This window comes from Piliocolobus tephrosceles, chromosome 21 (genome assembly GCF_002776525.5).
Source record: "Piliocolobus tephrosceles isolate RC106 chromosome 21, ASM277652v3, whole genome shotgun sequence".
Taxonomy (NCBI): domain Eukaryota; kingdom Metazoa; phylum Chordata; class Mammalia; order Primates; family Cercopithecidae; genus Piliocolobus; species Piliocolobus tephrosceles.
In genome coordinates, this window is record NC_045454.1 from 35,268,445 (window position 1) to 35,281,405 (window position 12,961).

General features: G+C 56.7%; 1 protein-coding gene across 1 annotated transcript in view; it reads right to left on the bottom strand.

Moving 5' to 3' along the window:
* Positions 1 to 4,475: 4,475 nt before the first annotated feature.
* Positions 4,476 to 12,961, bottom strand: part of CCDC124 (coiled-coil domain containing 124) — a 12,207-nt gene continuing 3,721 nt past the window's right edge. The window contains exons 2-5 of the mRNA XM_023229657.2: positions 12,093 to 12,262; positions 5,521 to 5,710; positions 5,004 to 5,191; positions 4,476 to 4,959 (exon numbers count right to left, since the gene is read on the bottom strand). Of these exons, the coding sequence (XP_023085425.1) occupies positions 4,747 to 4,959; positions 5,004 to 5,191; positions 5,521 to 5,710; positions 12,093 to 12,251 (750 nt within the window). The 5' untranslated portion in view covers positions 12,252 to 12,262 and the 3' untranslated portion in view covers positions 4,476 to 4,746. The remainder of the gene's footprint in view (positions 4,960 to 5,003; positions 5,192 to 5,520; positions 5,711 to 12,092; positions 12,263 to 12,961) is intronic.

The window sequence follows — 12,961 nt, forward strand, 5'->3', positions numbered from 1 at the left end:
CAGCACTCGCTCCCCCGCGCCCATCCTCTACTCCCCCGCCGGCCCCCCGGTGCTCGAGGGGGAACCCCGGCTGCAGGCGAGGAGCCCCGCGCAGGCGCAGAGCCACCCGGCTTCCCCGAGGCCGCCGCCGCCCGCGCACTGCGGCCCGCGCGCCCGGTTGCTAAGGCAACGACGGGGGCCGGAGTGGGAACCTCCGGAAGACCCCGCTCTCGCTCCCTCCCCCGCCACCTCCTCGGCAAACCCCACTCCGGTTTGAGCCGGTTTCCCCGCCCAGCCCCCACCCGCACCGCGGCGGGTGAGGATTCCCCGGCCCTCAGGGTGGGCGGGTGGGTGGACGTGGCGGGGGGGGGGGGGTCGGGTGGGGCAGACGCATGCGCGCTGCGCGCGGCTTCCCCTCTTCGGCTGGCGCGCGACGGGAAAGCCCCGGCGCAAAAGGCGAGCACCTCCGCGCAGGCGCAGTGAGCGCCCGGTGGCCCCGCGGCCCCGCCCGGTCGTCCTGGCAACGCACGCGGGGCAGGCGGGACGCGCACGGAACTCCCCTCTCACGCCCCCCCTGCTCTCTGCGGCGGAGCTGGGGATTCCCTGCTGCCAATGCGCACGCGCGGGCTCGGGATTCCGCGGGGGCGGGGGTGGAGGCGGAGGCGGGGCCGGGACCGGGGCCAGGGGCCGAAGCGAGTAAGGGCCTTTCTGTAACAGGGAACGAACGTTATTACCTTGTCTTTGTGCCCGAGGGCTAACGACCACCCTCTCAGCTCCTGTCCTGAGTTTCATCCTCACTCTTGTCCACCGGCTGTCCCTCTGCAGGGGCCCGGAAGGGCCTGTCGCGCGCCGCTCTGATCCGCTCCCTGTCCTGCTCACAACCCCACCGGGGATCCCTATCGTCCTGGGGTGAAGCCCCACTCCTTTGCCTGGCGTCCGAGGCCCTCTGTGCCCAGTCGTGGCTGGCTGGCCCTCCCGTCGGCTTCTTCTCTCGGGTCGATTACCATTGGTCCCCGACCTTCTCTCATCCCCAGCCACAAAGACCCTAACATGGTCATGTGGGCCAAGCCCTTCCCGTCGTACCCTCCCAGGTACCATTGCCTTGATTCTCCAGATAGCCTGGGGTTGGGCGCGGTTTTTAGTCCCATTTTACAGGAGAAACTGAGGCTTAAATCATTCAGAACCTTGTCTAAGGTCTCAGAAGAGGCAGAGGTGTGATTCGAACCTAGGCCTCCATTTGTGGGGAACTATGTGGGCTATTCCACCCATTTCCTGGCTGGCACCTTCAGCCCCGATTCTGGGCCCCAAAACTACCCCTGCTGCCTTCCTGGCGGCTCTGGGTGCTTCCTGGCTATGTGACATAGGCAGGTGACTTAGTTTTCTTTTTCTTTTCCTTTTTTTTTTGAGACAGAGTTTTGCTCTCCTTGCCCAGGCTGGAGTGCGATGGTGCGATCTCGGCTCACTGCAACCTCCACCTCCCGGGTTCAAGCGACTCTCCTGCCTCAACCGCCAGAGTAGCTGGGATTACAGATGCCCACACCACGCCCGGCTTTTTTTTGTTTTTGTTTTTTTTTTTGAGATGGAGTCTCTCTCTGTTGCCCAGGCTGGAGTACAGTGGCGTGATCTCGGCTCACTGCAACCTCTGCCTCCCGAGTTCAAGCGATTCTCCTGCCTCAGGCTCCCGAGTAGCTGGGATTATAGACATGCACCACCGCGCCTGGCTAGTTTTGTATGTTTAATAGAGATGGGGTTTCTCCATGTTGGTCAGGCTGCTCTTGAACTCCCAACCTCAGGTGATCCACCCACCTCGGCCTCCCAAGTGTTGGGATTACAGGCGTGAGCCACCGTGCCCAGCCTTAGTTTTCTTATATACAAAGACGATCAATATCTCATAGGGGCTGTCCCCAGGGCTCACTGAGGGGCTGCTGCCACCTGTTTGGCCAAGGCCTGGTACCCAGTAGTGCCAGTACCTTTCTCCTCCCACGTGGGGGACGCTGCACATTGGTGCTCCCTGCAGGATGCCTTACCTTCCTCTCCTTTCCCTAACCCTCAACAAAGGTCTCTCCCAGATATCGCACATTTCCTACAGTCACTGTCTCAGGGTTGGTTCTTGGGGGACCTCCAAACTAAGCTAGTGCCCAACATATATTGGTTAGTTTTTATGTCAACTTCAGCTGTACCCAGTTTATTTTTTTGAGACAGGGTCTCGCTCCGTCGCCCAGGCTGCAGTGTAAGTGGCACAGTTAAGGCTCACTGCAACCTACTCACTGCAACATCCAACTCAGCCTCAAGGGATTCTTCCAACTCGGCTTCCCAAGAAGCTGGGACCATAGGCACATGCCATCATGCCCTAATTTTAAACTTTTTCTGTAGAGACAAAGTCTCGCTTTCTTGCCCAGGCTGGTCTCAAACTGCTGGATTCAAAATATCCTTCCATTGTGGCCTCCCAAGTCCTGCGATCATAGATAGGCATGAGCCACGGTGCCTCACCTGTACCTAGTTATTCTTGGCACCTTTTACCCTCCGTTGAACAGGAAGTGGTGTGACTTCCAGACTTTTGCACATGTGATTTCTTTGACTTTTCTGTCCCTTGTCTGTGTGGAGAGCTCCTATGCATCCTGAAAGATACATTTTGTCTCCCACCTCTGGGCAGAGCCTAGCCCCCTCCAGCCTGCCCAGCCCTGACTACACAGAGCTGAGGACCTCTGTGGGGACCTGCATGCACCTAAGACTTGTGATCTGGGAGGATGGTGTGTTTTCTTTTCTTTTTTTTTTTTTTTTTTGAGATGGAGTCTTCCTCTGTTGCCCAGGCTGGAGTGCAGTGGCTCACTGCAACCTCCGCCTCCCGGGTTCAAGTGATTCTCCTGCCTCAGCCTCCCAAGTAGCTTGGACTACAAGCACTTGCCGCCACGCCTGGCTAATTTTTTGTATTTTTAGTGGAGACAGGGTTTCACCATGTTGCCCAGGCTGGTGTCGCATTCCTGAGCTCAGGTGATCCGACCGCCTCGGCCTCCCAAAGTGCTGGGATTACGGGCATGAGCCACCGTGCCTGGCAGGACAGCGTTCTTGGTGGAGGGAACAAGCCTGCTGTGTTGGAGGCTTGAGGAGCCAAGAGTAAGGAGGCCGGAAGTACTGAGCTGAGAGGGTAATGGGGAGTCAGGGGATAGCCCTGTGGGCATAGGGAGTGGGTGTCACCTGGGCAAGAGCCATAGCAGTGGCCTGGTAAGTCCTTCAACCCTACCCTCTACCCTTGTGCCTCAGTTCCCCCCACTGTTACAAATGACCTTGGACAGCAGGGCTGTCCAAGGCCAGGCACACAGTGGGGCCTTGATGGCTATTTCTGGCACCAGGGGCTGCTCCGACCTCTACCCAGGCCCACTGCCCACTAGGTAAGTGCTGCAGATGATCTGACTACTGCAACTTTTTTTTTTTTTGGCAGAGTCTTGCTCTGTTGCCCAGGTTGGAGTGCGGAACTGTGATCTTGGCTCCCTGCAGCCTCTGCCTCCCGGGTTCAAGCAAATTCTTGTGCTTCAGCCTCCTGAGTAGCTGAGATTATGATAAGCATGCGTCACCACACCCAGCTAATTTTTGTATTTTTAGTAGAGATGGAGTTTCACCATGTTGGCCAGGCTTGTCTCGAACTCCTGATCTCAGGTGATTCGCCCACCTTGGCCTCCCAAAGTGCTGGGATTACAGGCGTGAGCCACCGCACCCAGCCCTGACCACTGCAACTTCTGGGGGCACCTCCTTCCCCTGCTCGCCCTCCTGGGTCTAAGCAATTTGCTCAGCCCACACAGCCTCATAGGCCCATCTCCCAGCTGCCCTTCCTCTGTTCTTAAGGGCTGGCTAAGCTCTAGGAAGCCAGAACTAGGTTCAAATCCCACTCCACCCTTCCCAGACGTGCAGTCTCCGACAGGACGCTTGCTCACACCCACTCCAATCCACCTGCTCACTGCAGCCTCCAGGCCTTTCCCGGCCCAGTGCCTTCCTCCTCCCTCTGCGATGAGATCTGACTCATCCCCCACTAAGGAAGAAATCCTCCACTGGGAAGCCTGCCCAGGATTCATCACAGAAGGATTTGGCCCAGATGCCTCCCCTGTAGGAATAACACCACAGCCGCCAGCATTTCCTGACCCCAAACACAGCATGGAACCCCCAATCAAGTCCCAGGGCCCACCCTGAACTAGAATCTCAGGAGGCAGACAGCCTCCAGCTCTTCTCTAGGTCTGCCCCTGAAGTGTGGCCAGCACCTCCACTTCCACCTTTCTGAGCGTGTGCAGGGGATAGCGGAGCAGGTCCCTCACTGGACCAGTGGCAGTCAAGGAGGGGTGATGGCAGGAGCCGATGAGGTATAGCTGGCAGCAGGAAGGAGTGCGCTGTTGGGGCTCTTGTCTTTTCTAGCTATGGTCCCAGTGCGGTTCACAACAGGTCCCCAAAGCTGTTCCCTCTCCCCCATCTCCGCCCACCTCTCCCCACCCACTCACTTAGGCTTCAAGTGCCTCACTGCAGCCTTGCCGCCACCTTTATTGGGCACTCAGCCCTGAGGCTCTACACACACGCGCTGGGGGATGGGAGGGGGTGGGGTGTCACTTGGGACAGGGATCCTATGGCGGGAGGACGGGTGGCTGGTGATAAGACCATGGCCCCGGGGCCCGACGCCTTGGCCCCCCGGAACGCTCTGTGACCCCTGAAGCTGACCTGGCATAAGGGCATGCAGAGTCGTGACCTGGACCACCCGTGGGTGAACTGGCTCCCCCAGTTCTGGGCTCACTTGGGGGCATTGAAGGGCACAGCCCGCTGGTTCATGGGGTTGTCGGGAGAGCGGAGCCACTCCTTCTTGAGCAGCTGTTTCAGCTGCGACAGCCGCATGTTGGGGTTCTCTTGTTTGAGCCGCGGCAGCTGGGCTTCCTCAAAGGCTGTGAAGGCTGCCCGCATGCGTCTTTCTGGGTGCCGGTCGGCCGCCTCCTCTGCCACGCTGAGTCGGGGTGGACATGCACGTCAGGGGGCCTTGGGCGCAGCCTCGCCCCGAAAAGCCCGGCCCCGCCCCCCGGGAGCCCCCCCCCCCCCGGGGGCGTTCCCCCCCCCCCCCCGGGGCCCCCCCCGGGGGGCTTTGGCTTTTGGGGGGGGGGGGGGGGGGGGGGTGACAGAGACAGAGAGAGATAAGCAAAGATGCACAGTTCCAAGGAGATGAGATAGAGACTGGCAGGAGAAGCTAGAGGCGGGAGGAAGGCGGGAGACATGAGGGGGTATGGAACCGACTTGAGCTGGTAAGCCCTCTTGGGACAGGTCCCACCCTCCCGGCGCCCAGTTCTCGGCCTTCATTTCCGGCAGCCCTGCAAACAAGAGGACCCCAGGGGGCCCAAGCCCAGAGGTTGTCTGTGCTCACGGCCAGGCTTACCAGGAGGCGGCCTACCCACCCACCCTGCACCACGCGGAGCCCCGGCAGCTTCTCTGGGGGCCAGGAGGGGGGTCTAATGGACTCAAAGTCCCCTGCCTCTGCAGTGGGCAAAAGTGCAGCTCCAGAGCGGGATGCCGCCCCACCTGTGTCCGGGGCCTCCCTGAGCTGATGGTCTCGGCGCAGCGTGTCCTCGATCTGGGCCCGGGTGACCTTGCTGGACGTGGCCACCCGCGGCGCCTTGCCGCCCTTGAGCTTGGAGTCTTCCTCCTCCAGCAGGCGCTGTGTCTCCTTCTTACGTTCCAGCTGGTCGAGGCGCCGCTTCTCCTTCTCCTCCTGCGGGGGCCGCATGCATGGTCAGGCAGAGGCCCCCACACCCCCGCGGCACCCACTAGCCTGGGGTTTGAGTTTTCATCTCAGCCAACAAAGATTTAGACTCTGTGCTGGGTGCAGGGGACATGCCAGGAACCAGATGGGTCCTGGGGCTGCCCTGGGCGGGAGATGTGAGGCCAGCAGGGGAACCTTGGACAGGGCGGGTGGGTGGCTCTTGAAGAAGTGACGCTCCTGGGTCCGAAGAGGGCCGGCCAAGGGGGAGAGCTGGGGAACAGGGGCGTCCTTAGAGGCAGGGGTACCAGTACAAAGGCGCCGAGGCAGGAGCCATTTGTTATAACAGGAACAGCTTGGAGGCTGAAGTGGGAGTGAAGGGGGCCGGGGAAGAGGTCAGGAGGGAGATGGCTGGGCCACGGGGAGCCTCTGGAGGCCAGGGAGGGGTTCATGTTGGATTCTAAGAGCGGTGGGAGGCCTGGACCCGTTTCAGGCTAGGGCAGGGGCTCTGTCCTTATGAGTCGGGCAGCACTGTCCACTTTTCCCTGACGTGGGTCACTGAAGCTGAAACTGATCCCACATTGGCCACCCAGGGAAGCCCTGATGCTGGCTGGATGAGGGACATCTGGGCTAGGGGACTTGGACTTGCCCTGTCCTGCACCTACCCTAGGGGGCCCAGTGAGCCCATGGTTTATACATAGTGCTGCTGGAGGCTCAGGGCAGTACTATGTCCGCTGCCTGGCACTCCCGCAGGGCCCTGGTCTTGGACACCCCTGCCTGCCCGCTCACTGCCTGAGACTCCACCATCTGACTCACACCTTCAGCCTACCCAGGGATGAGCCCCACACCTACAGCGTCCCCCTGGGACACTACCACTGCGTCTCCAGATAGATTTGACAGAAAGAAATGTCACAGAATAGGGGTAGACGCACCTAAGACACCACCAGGGCCTGACCCCCACCCCCACCTGCACAGCAGGAAAGTTGGAGGGGGTGTTAAAGTCAAGGATGTTAGAGCGCACAAACTGGGCTCCCACTGCTGTGCTGAGGAGGCTGTTTCCCCTTCGGTCAGAGGCAACATCCTGAGGCTCCCTGACTGATGCATGTCACACACACATTCTGCCTCAGACAGGGCCCCGCATGAGGCTTTTTTTTTTTTTCCTGAGACAAAGTCTCTGTCAGCCAGACTGGAGTGCAGAGGTGCGATCTCGGCTCCCTGCAACCTCTGCCTCCTGAGTTCAAGTAATTCTCATGCCTCAGTCTCCCAAATAGCTGGGATCACAAGTGCCCACCACCACGCCTGGCTAACCTTTTGTAATTTTAGTAGAGACGGTATTTCACTATGTTGCCCAGGCTGGTCTCGAACTCCTGACCTCAAGTGATCTGCCTGCCTTGGCCTCCCAAAGTGCTGGGATTACATGTGTGAGCCACTGTGCCTGGCCAATGCATGATGTTTGAAGTGAGGAGAGGTATCATTGGTAGGGGACTGACCAGGATGGATATGAGGGAAACTCACGGGGCTAGGAATGTTCTAGAGAGCAGGGGTTGACAAACTGTAGCCAACTGTCTGCTTTGGTAAATTTTTTTTTTTTTTTTTTGAGAGAGAGTCTCGCACTGTCGCCCAGGCTGGAGTGCCGTGGTGCGACCTCAGCCCACTGCAACCTCCGCCTCCCAGGTTCAACTGATTCTCCTGCCTCAGCCTCCGGAATAACTGGGATTACAGGCGCCCGCCGCCATGCCCAGCTAATTTTTTGTACTTTTAGTAGAGATGGGGTTTCACCATGTTGGCCAGGCTCGTCTCGAACGCCTGACCTCGTGATCCACCTGTCTTGACCTCCCAAAGTGTTGGAATTACAGGCAAGAGCCACCACGTCCAGCCCCTTTGGTAAAGTTTAATGGGCACGCAGCCACACCTATTTGCTAACCTACTGTCAGTGGTGGCCTTCATGCTCAATGGTAAGGTCTACTGGCGTCCTGTCTGACCCCTAAGTGAAGTCTAAGCTATTCACCACCTGGCCCCAATTGCCTGTCCAACCCCTCTCTATACCTTGTCCCGGATACATGCAATACAGGTGTGCTCAGAGGTACATGCTCTCTGACCTACACTCCTAGGACAGGCACGCTTTGCTGTCCCTTAATCAAACCTCTTAACAGGCCAGAGGCAGTAGCTCATGCATGTAATCCCAGCACTTTGGGAGGCCGAGGTGGGCGGATCACTTGAGGTAAGGAGTTGGAGACCAGCCTGGGCAACATGGTGAAACCCCATCTCTCCTAAAAATACAAAAATTATCCAGGCGTGGTGCCATGCCTGTAATCCCAGCTACTCGGGAGGCTGAGGCAAAAGAATCGCTTGGACCTAGGAGGCGGAGGTTGCAGTGAACTGAGATCACGCCACTGTACTCCAGCCTGGGCAACAGAAACTGTCTAAAAAAAACAAAAAACAAAACAAACAAACAAAACAAGGCCAGGTGCAGTGGCTCACACCTGTAATCCCAGCACTTTGGGAGGCCAAGGTGGACGGATCACTTGAGGCCAGGAGTTTGAGGCTGGCTTGACCAACATGGTGAAACCCCATCTCTACTAAAAATTAGCCTGGTGTGGTAGCACACACCTGTAATCCCAGCTACTCAGGAGGCTGAGGCAAGAGAGTGGTTTGAACCTGGGAGGCAGAGGTTGCAGTGAGCCAAAGTCGCACCACTGCACTCCAGCCTGTGTGATAGAGTGAAACTGCCTCAAAAAAAAAAAAAACACCACTTAACAAACAAGAAGGTCCCAGTCTGGCTCCAGCTCTTCCTCATAGCCATGTGATCTGGGCTTTTTCTGCCTTCTCTGCCTGTTTCTTCCCAGAGGATGAGGCCAACACCAGTGGCCAAGATGCCGGCCACAGGGAGGGCTAGGCCAATGATCCTGACTCTATGGGCGGAAAGGTCTCTGGATTCTCTATCTGGACACTGGATCTTTTTGTTTTATTATTTTATTACTACTATTTTTTTTTTTTTTTTTTGAGACAGAGTCTTGCTGTGTTGCCCAGGCTGGAGTGCAGTGGCGCAATCTCAGCTCACTGCAAGCTCCGCCTCCCGGGTTCACGACATTCTCCTGCCTCAGCCTCCCAAGTAGCTGGGACTACAGGCGCCCGTCACCACGCTCGGCTAATTTTTTTGTGTTTTTAGTAAAGACGGGGTTTCACCATGTTAGCCAAGATGGTCTTAATCTCCTGACGTGATCCACCCACCTCAGCCTCCCAAAGTGCTGGGATTACAGGCATGAGCCACCACACCCAGGCTTATTTTATTTTTTTGAGACAGACGCTTGCTCTGTTGCCCAGGCTGGAGTGCAGTGGCGCGATCCCGGCTCACTGCAACATCCGCCTACTAGGTACAAGCGATTCTTGTGCCTCAGCCTCCCGAGTGGCTGGAACTACAGGTGTGTGCCACCACACCTGGCTAATTTTTATATTTTTAGTAGAAATGGGGTTTCACCATGTTGGCCAGGATGGTCTCAAACTCCTGACCTCAGGTGATCTGCCTGTCTCGGCCTCCCAAAGTGCTGGGATTACAGGCGTGAGCCCCCGCACCCGGATGGATACTGGATCTTTGACATTGTTTTTCCTTTTGAGTTTTCAACTTTCCTATAGCGTCAAAATTTTGATGATCCCCCCACCCCAAACTATAAATATCTTCATGGACCCAGTGCAGCAGGGTGGGTAGGGGTGGGGCTGGAAGAAAGCCAGGGACAGTCAATGTGTGCTAAAAACAAGGCAGGATCTACCCCTTCACAGAAAGGTGATGGGAGGCCAGGCGCAGTGGCTCATACCTGTAATCCCAGCACTTTGGGAGGCTGAGGTGGGAGGACTACTTGAGCCCAGGAGTCTGAGACCAACTTGGGCAACACAGTAAGATGACCCCCCTTCTCTACACAAAATACAAACAATAGCTGGGCATGGTGGTGCATGCCTGTAGTCCCAGCTGCTTGGGAGGCTGAGGCAGGAGGCTTGCTTGAGTTCGGGAGGTCAAGACTGCATTGAGCTGTGATCATGCCACTGCACTCCAGTCTGGGCGCCAGAGCAAGACCGTCTTTAAAAAAAAATGATGACGGGTAAAGTACATGGAAATGTCCAGAATCCCCCCAAGAACTGGGCATGTTGTCAGGATAGCAGCCCCTAAACTGGGGGGTTGCTTAGGGAGCCGGTGTCTCAGCTACCCCAGCGGGTGGAAACCAGGAGCTGTGGCTAGCTAGCATGGGTCACTGGCGCCACCTACTGGGCTAAGCAGATCAGCATCAGCCCTAAACCACAACCCAGACACCAATGAAGCAAGCACTATGTGCTTGGCCCTGGGCCTTTTTTTTTGTTTTTTTTTGTTTTTTTTTTGAGACGGAGTCTCGCTGTGTCGCCTGGGCTGGAGTGCAGTGGCCGGATCTCAGCTCACTGCAAGCTCTGCTGCCTTCTGGGTTCACGCCATTCTCTCGCCTCAGCCTCCCAAGTAGCTGGGACTACAGGCGCCCGCCACCTCGCCCGGCTAGTTTTTTGTATTTTTAGTAGAGACGGGGTTTCACCGTGTTAGCCAGGATGGTCTCGATCTCCTGACCTTGTGATCCGCCTGTCTTGGCCTCCCAAAGTGCTGGGATTACAGGCTTGAGCCACCGCGCCCGGCCAAGGCTTTTTGATGGATCTTGGGTCACATTCTCATTTTGTTGCCCAAGATGGAATGCAGTAGCACGATCATAGCTTACTGCAGCCCTGACCTCCCAGGCTCAAGTGATCCTCTCACCTCAGCCTCCCAAGTAGCTGGGACGACAGGCATGCACTACCATGAATGGCTAATTTTTACATGTTTTGTGGAGATGGGGTCTTGCTATGTTGCCCAGGCTGGCCTCAAACTCCTGGCCTCAAGCAATCCTCTCACCTCAGCCTCCCAAAGTACCGAGATTACAGGCATGAGCCACTACGCCAAACCACAGCTTTTAAAAAATAAACACCTGGGCCGGATGCAGGGGCTCACACCTATGATCCCAGCACTTTGGGAGGCTGAGGCGGACAGATCATCTGAGGTTGGGAGTTTGAGACCAGTCTGACCAACATGGAGAAACCCCATCTCTACTAAAAATACAAAATTAGCTGGGTGTGATGGCGCATGCCTGTAATTCCAGATACTAAGGAGGCTGAGGCAGGAGAATTGGTTGAACCCGGGAGGCGGAGGTTGCGGTGAGCCGAAATTGGGCCACTGCACTCCAGCCTGGGCAACAGAGCGAGACTCCGTCTCAACAACAACAACAAAAATAAACACCTAGAAGAATCTGTGGACCTGGGTCAGCAGGTTGGAAACAGGGGCCTGATCACAGCGTTTCTCTGTCTCGGCACTGCTGACATCTGGGGCTGGCTCGTTCTTTGCTGTGGAGGCATCCTGTGCATTCTAGGGTGTCAGCATCTCTGGCCTCCACCTTCTAGATGCCAGCAACACGCCCTCTCCCCGAGTTATGACAACCAAACACATCGCCAGGTATTGCCAAGCGTCCTCGGGGCAGAGTGGCTCCATGGTGAGAATGACCATCTAGCCCACCCCTGGCATTACTCGAAGGAGAAAAACGTCCACAGAGAGCAATGACAGCCTTACTGTCCACAAACAAGCAAGACCGTGCCACCCCAGGGCCTTTGCACACACCATTTCCTCTGCCTCCCTCCCCTCTGCCATTTCCAGTGCCTCCTGGTGTTTTGCTTTTTGTTGCCCAGATTGGAGTGCAACGGCACAATCTCAGCTCACTGCAACCTCCGCCTCCCGGGTTCAAGCAATTCTGCTTCAGCCTCCTGAGTAGCTGGGATTACAGGAGCGTGCCACCACACCTAGCTAATTTTTGTATTTTGAGTAGAGTCAGGGTTTCACCATATTAGCCAGACTGGTCTTGAACTCCTGACCTCAGGTGATCCGCCCACCTCGGCCTCCCAAAGTGCTGGGATTACAGGCATGAGGCACACGGACCGGCCTCTTTTTTTTTTTTTTGAGATGGAATCTCGCTCTGTTGCCCATGCTGGAATGCAGCAGGGAAATCTCAGCTCACTGCAAACCTGCGCCTCCCAGTTCAAGCAATTCTCCTGCCTCAGCCTCTAGAGTAGCTGGGACTATAAGTATGCGCCACCATGCAGTTAATTTTTGTATTTTTAGTAGAGACAGGGTTTCACCATGTTGGCCAGGCTGGTCTTGAACTCCTGACCTCAGGTGATCTGCCCTCTTTGGCCTCCCAAAGTGCTGGGATGACAGGCGTGAGCCACCGTGTCCGGTCCCTCCTGGCCTTTCAGACCAAAGGTCAGAGGGGCCTCTTGCTATTCACCCACATTGACATAAAGACCACTGGCCTCAGCCACAGGGTACACGGGCCGCGGGGACTTGGGGCACACGCACCTTACGCTGCTCCTTCCTCATGACGTGTTTGTCGTCGTCCTTCCAGTAGGCATCCTCCAGCTCCTTCTGCTTCTTGGCATCAGCGGCCGCCTTGGCCTCTGCCCTCCGTGCCCGGGCCGCTGCCGACTTGGTGTTCTCACCCTGGAACTTCTTGGGCATCCCTCAGCAGGCTGTGGGAAGAGGATGGGGGCAGGGGAACAGGGGCTGGTGGGGACATCGGCACTCAGCACCCCCAGACTCACACCTGGGCGGCCAGGACCCTCTTTGGGCCTCCATGGCCTTCTCTGTATAAAACAAGGGCGTTGGACTTAGCGCTCTCCTTGTAAAAGTTTATTAAGGCAAAATTCACATCATGACACCAAATGAGCTCATTTGGGCCAGGTCTGGTGGCTCACACCCGTAATCCCAGCACTTTGGAAGGCCGAGGCGGGTGGATCACTTGCGGTCAGGAGTTCGAGACTAGCCTGGCCAACACAGCAACACCCCATCTCCACTAAATCTACAAAAATTAGCTGGGCATGGTGGTGTGCACCTGTATTCCCAGCCAGTTAGGAGGCTGAGGCAGGAGAATAGCTTGAACCCAGGAGGTGGAGGTTGAAGTGAGCGAAGATTATGCCACTGCACTCCAGCCTGGGCGACAGAGCGAGACTTCGTCTCAATGAAAGGAAAAAGAACCAATTTAAAGGTGTACAATTCAGGCCAGGCATGGTGGCTCATGCCTGTAATCCCAGCACTTTGGGAGGCCAAGGTGGGCAGATCACCTGAGATCAGGAGTTCAAAATCAGCCTGGTCAACAGGGTGAAACCCCACGTCAACTAAAAATAAAAAAATTAGCTGGTTGTGATGGTGGGCACCTTTTTTTTTTTGAG